Here is a 10,633-nt window from a genome sequence, read left to right as displayed (position 1 = left end):
AATGACTGTATCTTGCCCAAGGATGCCCATCGACATGCGGACTGGAGCCAGGAATCGAACCACCAATCTTCCAATTAGTGGACGACCCACTCTACCTCCTGAACATTTTCTTTTCACCTATGTCCCTTTACATAATAGTTATGTTTATGTCAGCTTAGTTTAGTCTTCTGTATGTGTGTCTTCCTGTACATTTGTATATACTGTACATTGAGAGCCGATGGAAACTGAGTCAAATACCTTGTGTGTCCAAGCATACTTTGCCAATAAACCTGACTCTGATTGTGATAAGCCATTCTTAATATTCACCGCACTATGCAAAGAAGTACAGATCTAAAACGTTAGTCTAGAGAACACAACGTGTATCACCACACCTCCCCAATAATACATCTTCTCCTAACACATCTAATTTCATAATGAAATTAAAGCTGCAAGCAGCGTTGAACGGGCCCTCGCGCCTCCACGCACGTCAGGCCGTGGCACAATCGAAGGGCTTCTGTCACAGGCATGTAGATGTTTTCAGACTCGGGCTGTTTTCAGACAGTGCAAGAAGGAGATAAACATCTCTTCCTTTGTCCACTATTTTTCCTGCTGCTGGGGCTGCTTCGCTGATATTTCATAGGAGGCACTATTCATCCATTTTGCATCACTGATGGAATATTGTCATGTAGACGTGTTCAGGCCGGGACTCTTATCAAACACGTTAAGTTTGGTGCAAACTGGAGCATTTACAATAAAGTTATAGCAACTTCCTCTGTCATGGTGAAACATCAAATCTCAACGGTGTGAGGATGAGAATTTTCTGCAGAGTGAGACATGTCTGTCTTGCTCACACCTGTGTCATCAAAATCATCTAAGTTTTGCGCCCATTCACTTGAATTTCAATTAGTAAATTGAAAATTCTTGATGAGTTTGTGTGTAAAACAAATTAATATCCTAATTTTCATCAAGTCTATTTTTTAGAAAAGTAAAGACTTTTAACCCACATGACCTGGTGAAAGTTTGATTGACATGTGTACTGTCAGGTGTGTAGAGACAATAAGTAACTGCAGCTGGACACAGAAAAATACTCATATATTTGAATGGAGAGTGTGAGTGAACCACTAGGTGCTTGGTCCCTGATAAAAGAAAAACTGCAGTACAGAGCTACAAATTTTACTTTTGATTTAATTTTTCTGCAGCACTTTATCACTAAACTGTCACTCTCACTCCATTTTTTCCCTTCCCCTCATAGGTCATCCTCACTACTGAATTATACATATAAGACCTATAATTATTGTAAAATAAATGATAATAACACCAAACTTCATACAAAGTTTGTATATAATGTACTGTATGTATATAGACCTTTCTGCTGTATCCTACAAAAATGAGCTGCATTCAACCCCCACACCCATCCCCTCCCTCCTATTCTCTCTTCTTGTGAAATCTCCTCATAAATCCCATGACTTTGGCCAAATCTTACATTAAAAATTTTTTTAGTTTCGTGGGGAATCCATTGATACAGGTTTGAAAGTGGCCAGACTTATAGTTTAGATGTCAGAAGCCTTTGTTTGACACAAAGTCCATGCCTCCCCCATTCATTTACATTGTAAGGGGTACATGTGATGTGACGTGGCAATGCAACTTTCAGGGCTGATAAAATCCAACTGACTAATGCTTGTCTTAGTCAGTTGGAGCCTGAACAGTTTACTAACCTGTTTATGTACATGCATTTAAAAGAGAAAATTTGAAAAAGCTCTTAAGCCAACACCTGCACATACATACTGTGTACAACAACAGTAACACATGTGAGCAACACTTTAAACAACTTTATCATCTGGCCCTGCTCTCAACAGGCTTTTGTCTTTGATAAAGTTGTGTGCAGATTCCTTCAATCCTCAAGTAACAAAATGAATAAAAACCATTACATGTGTTTACTTTGTCTTTTCTTTTTCTCAACAACACAACTTAGTTATTCATCCACAGATCTGGTCAGGTTTGTTTTGACCACGTGTCCGTCTTTTTGTCCCCTCAGACCTGCCAGGTAGATCTGAGGTTTGGGCACGTTGCTCTCACCATCTCTCTTACATTGGCAGGTAGCGTCCTTGGGCAGCCAGGTCTGAGTGACATTTTCCCGTCTCATGTGGCTCAGACCGGTCTGCGTTGAGTGTGTCACTTTGGTCCGAAGATTAGCCTAAAATTTTGAAATACAATTGCTTTACTGAATTTGGTATCAATAAATGTAATTACTGGGATGTTGATGTTAGAACAGTTATGGTTCAACATACAGAACTGTGAAGCATCTTGTCAATTAATGTGGCTTACCAGTTTGATTGCTTTTTTTCGCAGCTCCCACTCATTCCACTCGTATGACTTGACAATGTTTGTCTCCAGTGGGTGGATGTCGGTCTGTGTGCCGCTCTCACACTTGGTAATGGGCTTCACCAGTAAACTCTCTCCTGGCTGCATCTGCAAAAGCACAAGCTAACAACTAAGTTTGGATTAAACTCCCAGTGACCTCAGACTGTGGTAAAAGTGGAGGGATAGCAGCATGCATCACTGTCTGCCACACTGTTATTCTTACTACCACCAGATGGCGCCAAATTAGACAATTTCAAAACCTACAAATTGTGGCTTTAATAAAATGTGTTCTTTATATTTTTGGACTATATACAGAGCCATATGTACATCTACTAAACAATAGGTATCCAAAAAATGAAGCTTGTCTGGTAAAATTACGGCCTTATGACTGACTACTAACCTCAGAGTATGGACTGATGCAGGAAAACTGCCGGTGGAGTTTGAGGAGTTGAATGAGTTCAGAGGAGCGCTTGGCTTTCTCTGCCACCTCTGTAATGAAGTCATCTGGACTAGAGGCAAATTTTAAGGCAGCTTCTTTGGAGCTGAAAACATAGAGTCTCTCCTTGTGTTTCAGGACTCCGATGTGTGGATTACCTGCACGAGAAACAAATATTCCAGACTGTTTGCTTTAAAAGAGTCAAAAAAAGACACAACAGCCTGCATTAATTGTATCCTATTTTAATAATTGTATCATATCGTATCCCTCTAAACAAATTGTACATATTGAGAAAAATCTCATAATTGGAGAATTAAATGATAATATAATGACATATTACAAACACAGATAAAAATAAAAGGCAGACATATATGGGACTTATATATTACAAATGCTGTTTAAAACTGCTGTTGTTTATGATTGCTTGCTGTAGTGTCGCTGTATGATAGATGTTTATTAATTGAAGCATTATTGATTTAGTTTCCTGTGACTGTGTATACTGTGATAACAGCTTGGTGATGTTCACTGTTCATCCTGTGATGTTAATCTCTCTCTAGATGTTGACATTCTTGGATGAACACCCCTTCATAAGACGATACCCACTGTTTGGTTATTGGTCCCTGACCTCAGGGTGGTGCCCCGTGATTATTAATTCATATTCATTAATTCATACTAACCCTATATCTTTGGTTCTGGACAAAACAAGACATTTGAGGGTGTCATCTTGGGCTTTGGGAAACGGTGATCAACATTTTTCACTATTTTCTGACATTTTATAGATCAAACACTGAATCGATTAATCGAGAAAATAATCGACAGATTAATTGATAATGAAAATAATCATTAGTTGCAGCCTCACTAGTCACACCATGAAGCAAAGAAGCACATTCATTTACATGAGAAAGCATGGATTAACAACACGGAGACCTAAAACCCCCAACCTTCAAAATATATATATATATTTTGCTGTTTGCACGAATACACACTTGCCAGATATTTGGTTACAACATTTATACTGTATGTTTCATTGGAGGACCTGATTATTTATCTTTCACAGGGAAATTGGACTCAACAACATGAACACAGTGACTTGCTAATCAGATGGTATTTTTGTATGATCAGCCCTGATCATACATCTAAACATGCCATAAACATGAACCCACAGTAAGACTAAGCTGTTTTACCTCAATCCAGGTTTTTTCACTGCACAAACACATCCTCTGTTTATTGAAGTCCATATGACAGACCAGGAGTGTTTCTTCATTCTTCATATTTCTCAAAAACAAGCACGCTCCCTCATAATTTGAGTGGTCAGTTAGTATTTTAAAACTGGATTAGAGAAATGAAAAGGTGTGCACAAATCTAATTTACACAGGTCAGCTGACTCATTATCTCCTTCACACTGCCTGTTTATACTATTTTGGAAAACAACACACTGACTGGACCAGTGACCTCAGTTAAATATTCTGGCTCACACAGAACAGTCAGCACAAATCCAATCTTGCCCCCATAATGACAACCAGAGCATCTACATACCATTTCAGATATCACAGAGTGCCTTAACCCTACCTGGAAGTAGAAGCCCATCTGTGTTCACAAGTGTGTAGCCACAGACTCCATTATACTGCAGTGGCAGCTCAGTAAAGCTGGCTGTTGTTTCAGGAAGGAACCACTCCTGTGGCTTCATCTCAGCTGGATTGATACGCTCATCTGTAAAGCATAATGAGGCACAACACCTGCACTTAAGCTTGCTTCAAAACAATCTTCTCTCTGGAGTCCATGCTTGAAACACTTATGGAACATGATATGAATGACTGTTGGTGATGTCACCTGGGGATTCGCTCATTCTCTGTTGGTCCGTCTTCACCTCGGAGCCCTCCAGCAGGCCGTTTAAATATGCTTCAGAAAAAACCTTGGCCTGAGAGGCGAGGAAGGGCTGCAGATTGAGCATGATGTTGTTGAGGATCTTCAGCAGCTCGGCCTCATCCTGAAGTCCGAACCACAGCTGTGACAGAGCCTTGAAGAGCGGCTGAACAAAGATATGAAGAATGAGAGTAAAATGAGACTGTAGAAAGAAAAGAAAAACACTAAAAGCAATACATGCAAACAACACATTTCATAAAGATAAAGTATAATTTACCCCATGATAGATAGAACATACTGTACACAGAGAAAACCACTCAGAGTTCAAGCAAAGAAAAATGTTGCAAAAAGGACTTTCCAATTTACTCGGAACACATGACCAAGAGAGAGTTACCATTATCAATGATCAAACCTGGGTCTCTGCATTGGGATGGGAACTGTATCCACCATTTTAGCAACAGTAACCACATAATAGCAATGACCAAAACACTTACAAAAACTTTTGTAGTGGGCACAGCTGACTTTGACTTCACAGTTTCTTTCAGCCGCTTCATCTGTGATGACAGCTCAGTCTGCAGGACGTCAACATGCTTGGCACATAAACATGCATCAGCCTGGTGGTAAAGAAGAAAACACTGTTTTATTTTTTACGAAACATTTTACTCAGGAACATGAATTCACTTGTGTTCTTTTACCTGATAGAACTAGTTGTGAGTGAAAGGCTGATTAGAGGCTACAAACAAATGTATTTTGAACTGGACGGCTGTTGGTTTGTCATTACGTCAGTTATGACAGTACCACAAACACAACCAGCAGCTACTGTTAGCTCACCAGTAATATTTTGAGGAAAACTTCATGCTGCCTGACGTTGTAGAGAGCCTGTTTGAGCAGCACCAGCGGCACGTCACATTCTCCAGACTGACCGTCGGGTCCTGTCAGTTTCTCCAGCAGAGCTGTGTATTTCCACACCAAACTCTGTGATACATTCAGCTGGTTTTCTATGCCCTTACTGATGACTGGAAGAGCTTCATGAAGAACTGCAGGCACTGCAGAGAGAACAAAAATCATATCGATCAGATCCTTTCATTTATAACGGTTTTGTGCATAAAGCATAAAATCAGATTTATCAACTTCTTGTACTGAGAATGTGACACCTGACCAATCATATGCCTAATGGTAGTCAAATGGTAGTCACACATCACAAGTAAATCCATTTAATGGCACAAAAAATCCAATATGCTTGTTGACAACTTCAGCACAAGTGATAGATTGTTTAACATGCTTAACCTTCTACCCAGTGTCACTCTAGATATGTGATGATCCAACATTTTTATCTCTAACTAGTCACTGTCTTCTGAAATGATCTATATGATCTCTAAGAATGTGGTACTTTTACATTAAAACTTATTGCAGCTTTAATATGAGTATTCTGCTTAACGCCTTATCTGTTAAAAGAGGCACATTATATTGTCTACATCAGCTCACCAGATGTAAAAGTAAAACTAACATACTGACAAACTGTAAGAAGGTTTTTATGTCAGCATGCTGGTGTAACGTACTTAGCTCATGGAGGTCGATCTCTTCTCCTTTGCCGCTGGCTTTGTTGAACAGCCTGATGCCTGTGACAATCATGGTGAGCTCATTGAGCTGCTGCTCCTTGTCCTTCTTTAAGAGAACCATGAAGGCTGCCAGTTCAGCCGGAGGGAAGATGCTCTGCAGGGCAGCTGGTACAAGCAAAGAGGAAGAAATCAAGTACAGGCACTAGTGAATGTGAACTTAAGATTACCATTTGAAGAATTCTCATACAATGTTTCTGCCTGAGACAGTTCAGTCAGAACACTTAAATATAAATCATTCTTTGTTGGCCCACAAGAGTTTTGTGCAACAAATGAAGACTGAATTTGGGTTCATACATGTTAGAAAAGCTAGAAATGAAACTTGACTTTAGTGAAACTTCTCAACATTTAATCACATGGAGCAGTGCATGATTTAGCCAAGAGACATAATGAAGTGCACTGGTTAATTTCCATACTTTAGGAGAGAAAGGTACAGTTCACAGATGTGGTCTGTGAACTGTGTGTGTGTGTCTGGAAGGATGGAAAATCATATGAGGCTTGTTAAATGGGTGGCACTACCCTTTACCCTTCATACCATGCGGTGTAATGCTGTCACTGTACAGTACTTCTCCCGACAATAGTTCCCCAGTGTTCCCTAAATGTGTGTGTTACCTGTCGCCTCTTGCACAGTGTTGGAGTCAGTAGGTGAGCCCATGCCGGAGCGCAGCAGGATGTAAGTGACGATTTTACAGTACAGAGTGTCTAATTCCTCCCGTCTCGTCACCCTGCTGTCAGTGATCTCTCTGCTCACTGTGCTCAGTCTGGACTCCAACACCCGGTGGATTTCATCAAGGAACTCACCTGCACAAACAAGGCACCTGCTTGGTCATGATATTCATATTATTACTGATTTTTTTATACATCTTCTGTGTTAATATTTCCTGAGAGAAGCAGTTTTATTTTTGATTTTTGATTGAGTTAAAAACAGCATTGCAGTAATCTCAACATGATCAAATGTACATTAACATAATACATGTTCAATAATAATATACTAATATGTTTTGACAGAGTTGACCTGAAGAACATTATTTATGACAGTCCTGTAAATGCTGCAGATAAATGGCTGAATATTATCACATGATCAACATCAAGGTATCTGATCAAAAATATTGTGACACTTGATACTGTTAGTGTTGTCCAGCCCTACTTACACAGGCACATAGATCACCCTGAAGAACTTCATGTAAGAGTGGACACAAGTAGTGCTGAGACAGTTAGTCAATGAATCCATTAATCAATCAACAGAAAATTCATCAACAATAATTGATTAATCGTTTAAGACAAAAATACCAAACATGTTCTGGTTTCAGTTTCTCAGATGTGTGTATCATTGTAAACTGAAAATCTATAAAACAAGACAAGTGAAGATGCTACTTTGGGCTCTGGGGACTTGTGATGAATATTTCTCACTATTATCTGACATTTTATAGATTAAACAATCAAATCAAGTCAACTAGTCAAAATAACAATTGTCAGGCCAACAGAGTGGCAAACCTGTGTACTAAAAGCTATAGTATACATTATATATATTATATATTATTATATATATACATTCATAATACACTTTATGTGACAACAAATTGACTGTGGGTACCAGACTGAAAAGAAGCTGAAAATCCTCATTTTAGAAGCAGAAAACATTAGTATGAATGAAGTTTGTATCACTTACGTCGAGAGGTGTAATTCATATCAAAATACACTTGCATTTTGATGGTGTCGAGGGACGGACTGCACTTTTCCGTAAGTTTATCCAAACACAGCTGTAAGAAATATTGCAGAGGAAGAGAACACACACAGTGTTGCTTTAATCATGACTGTAGCTACAGCACTACTGATGGATTACATTCTACAGTTCAAATGTTTTCCTTTAAAAGGCTTACTCCAGGATTGTTTTTAACTCAATATGCTTACATTTGACCACTTTTAGACAAACGATAAATAATTAAAGACAGAATTTAGCATATTTCCATCAGAATTTTATTCCAGTGTGAAGAAGGCTTTGAAACTAAATCTAAATTCTTTGGATGCTAAAGCTTTAAATATTCATGTTGTGAAATAAAACAATATTATAAAAGAGTTATCTAAGTAAATAAAACATGAAAAATTCAAATAAAAGACTTTATTACGTCTGATCTAAATATTCAAAATAACAGTCAGGACACAAACTCAGTCAGTTCCTACAAATGTTAATAACATCTGAAGTACAACTACACAGTAAGTGAATGTTCTATAATAAGTAACTTTACAAACACAATTATATAATTATCATAGTGGTGACTTGTTTTGAAGATTGTATTTCATCATGAAATACTGATGAATAGTATAGTATGTATAGTATTAGTATAGTACGGGGTTAATGGAGTTATGTAAAATATGAACTTACCTCTTCAAGTTTCTGGACATCCTGTTTGGTCAGAGTCCGGTCAACATTGAAGCCATTTCTTGGGTCCAAAACAACAGCTTTCACCTGACAATATTTCACATATAAAGTCACTTATAACAATATTATATAAACACAAATCTTCGTAGAGGAGAGGAGCCAGTCAGGGTTGATAACATGATTCCCAACAAGCTCCAAAAATGGCAATTTTGTATCAAATCATCTTATCTCATGACTAATAAGTCATTTTCATTGTACGTATAACGTTAAAGTTTTTAAACGTTCAGTGTGTATGAAGCAAACATTTACAGTACAGAGTGACTGCAGCAGGTTAACGTTACTGACCATGAAAGCCACCAAAGTGTCAGACACCGCATGTCCTCTCCCCGCACACTGCGTCACTATCTCACCAATAATGTTCTTAATCACGCTTTCTGCACGAGCCCGAGACATTTCTACCGCCACAAGCAGTCAGCTGGTATCTTTACTTAGCTGAAGTTTGTTTGTTCTGAACATCCACAACAGCGTGTTGATAACTGGTTGCCACAGCAACACGTTCACCACGTAGATGTGCTGAGAGGCTGTGTCCACTAGAGGGCGCTGCTTATCTTTATTAACCAAACACTGATTTTTTAAAATCCCTTATCAAATAACCTGTAATAAAACATTACACTTATAGAAGTGTATTTATGGCTCTAATAACTGTATTATATGTAGTCACAGTCAGAGGTAAACAAAGTCAGAGTCAGAATCAGCTTTATTGGCCAAGTATGCACATACAAGCTTTGATTTGGTTTCTAGTGGTTCTCTGTGCTTCAGAAAGATACAAAAACAACAAGCTGAACATAGATATCAATGTTATGTGCAAGCAAGTGGGTGAAAGATAGATACATACAGTACATATAGACATAGACATACAATGTCTATATACAGGTAGAACGGTTTTTGTAGATTGTAAACATTAAGGAAACCAGCAGCTTGCCACCAAGCAGGAGGGCCGATCACTGAAACAATAAAAATTCCATGATGAGAGCAGAAGGCAGGATGGAGACAGACAGCTGAATCCCTGCAGGGAGCTGGAGGGAACAAAGTATCATCATGAAACACAGTACAAAGACCTGGAAAGAAAACTGGAAACCTGAGGAAAAAAGGCCTTGACTTGAGATTTCCTTCTCTCCCTCCATCACAATGTTATTTCTAAAGTCATGAATGAACTTTCATTAACCTACATGTGTTCTCAGAGTAGCTACTGTCCAGTTTAAAACGGAGCAGCTTTGGCTTAATGGACTTACAGTAGTTTATTGCATTAAATGTGGAGAGCAGTTCATGATTATAAAATTATGTTGAATGTGTTGACGCTAGCTGCATATCATAGGACTCCAGTAGAAATTCCATTCCAACTGGGCTATTTCCTGCTGAAGGCAGGCTGAAGAATGCATTTACGTCAATTACAAAATTAGAAATACTCAAATAACTGTATGTGCATTAAAACCCCACTATGTTCATTTAGGTCTGAACAAAAAGAACAAAAACATGAGGATTAAAATATTTATTATAAAACTCAGACATGACATAAATGGAATGGTTTAGGTGAATAGTTGCTAGACTCAGTCCAGACTGATACAGTACATTTAGAGGAGGTTCAACAAACTACAGCCTGTAAACACAAAGCAGGCTGAGCACTTGACTTCTGCCCTTACATAAGGCTCACATTGTAGATCCCACATTCTGATTTCCACTTAAGAACTGAGCTTTCAGGTCACATGAACAACCCCATGCCCTTAAGAGGGGGTAAAAAAAAAACAAAAAAAAACAACATGCAGAGATGGAGCACATGCAGAAGGTGCAACTAGCTTTCATGCAACAACATAATTTCATGCAAAGACATAACTTTCAAAAAAGTGGACTATGTACAAATACACAGGGTTGATGAAGGGTTTTTCAGAATTCATGGTCACAAGATAAATGCAGCACTTTTGGCACCATTGGAACACCTTT

At 38.5% G+C, this 10,633-nt stretch overlaps 1 protein-coding gene across 1 annotated transcript; it reads right to left on the bottom strand.

Moving 5' to 3' along the window:
- Positions 1–1,934: 1,934 nt before the first annotated feature.
- Positions 1,935–9,178, bottom strand: cfap206 (cilia and flagella associated protein 206). The gene is made up of 12 exons (XM_044330024.1): positions 8,981–9,178; positions 8,639–8,722; positions 7,925–8,015; positions 6,868–7,056; positions 6,199–6,363; positions 5,471–5,685; positions 5,134–5,253; positions 4,607–4,805; positions 4,346–4,486; positions 2,741–2,934; positions 2,305–2,448; positions 1,935–2,173 (listed from the first exon to the last, which is right to left on the bottom strand). The coding sequence occupies exons 1-12, from the start codon at positions 9,086–9,088 to the stop codon at positions 1,952–1,954; spliced, it is 1,872 nt and encodes a 623-aa protein (XP_044185959.1). The 5' UTR covers positions 9,089–9,178; the 3' UTR covers positions 1,935–1,951.
- Between the last annotated feature and the right edge of the window lie 1,455 nt (positions 9,179–10,633).

Source organism: Thunnus albacares, chromosome 16 (assembly GCF_914725855.1).
Source record: "Thunnus albacares chromosome 16, fThuAlb1.1, whole genome shotgun sequence".
Lineage (NCBI taxonomy): Eukaryota > Metazoa > Chordata > Actinopteri > Scombriformes > Scombridae > Thunnus > Thunnus albacares.
The sequence above is the reverse complement of the archived record's forward strand: the minus strand, read 5'-3'. Positions and strand labels throughout refer to the sequence as shown.

What these genes read in the sequence shown, in the direction of transcription:
- cfap206 (XM_044330024.1), bottom strand. Translation starts at nt 9,088, where the DNA reads ATGTCTCGGGCTCGTGCAGAAAGCGTGATTAAGAACATTATTGGTGAG. An exon ending in ACACTTTGGTGGCTTTCATG is followed by an intron (nt 8,723 to 8,980) that starts GTCAGTAACGTT and finishes AAATATTGTCAG; the next exon opens with GTGAAAGCTGTTGTTTTGGA. An exon ending in CACTGTGCAAGAGGCGACAG is followed by an intron (nt 6,364 to 6,867) that starts GTAACACACACA and finishes TGCTTGTACCAG; the next exon opens with CTGCCCTGCAGAGCATCTTC.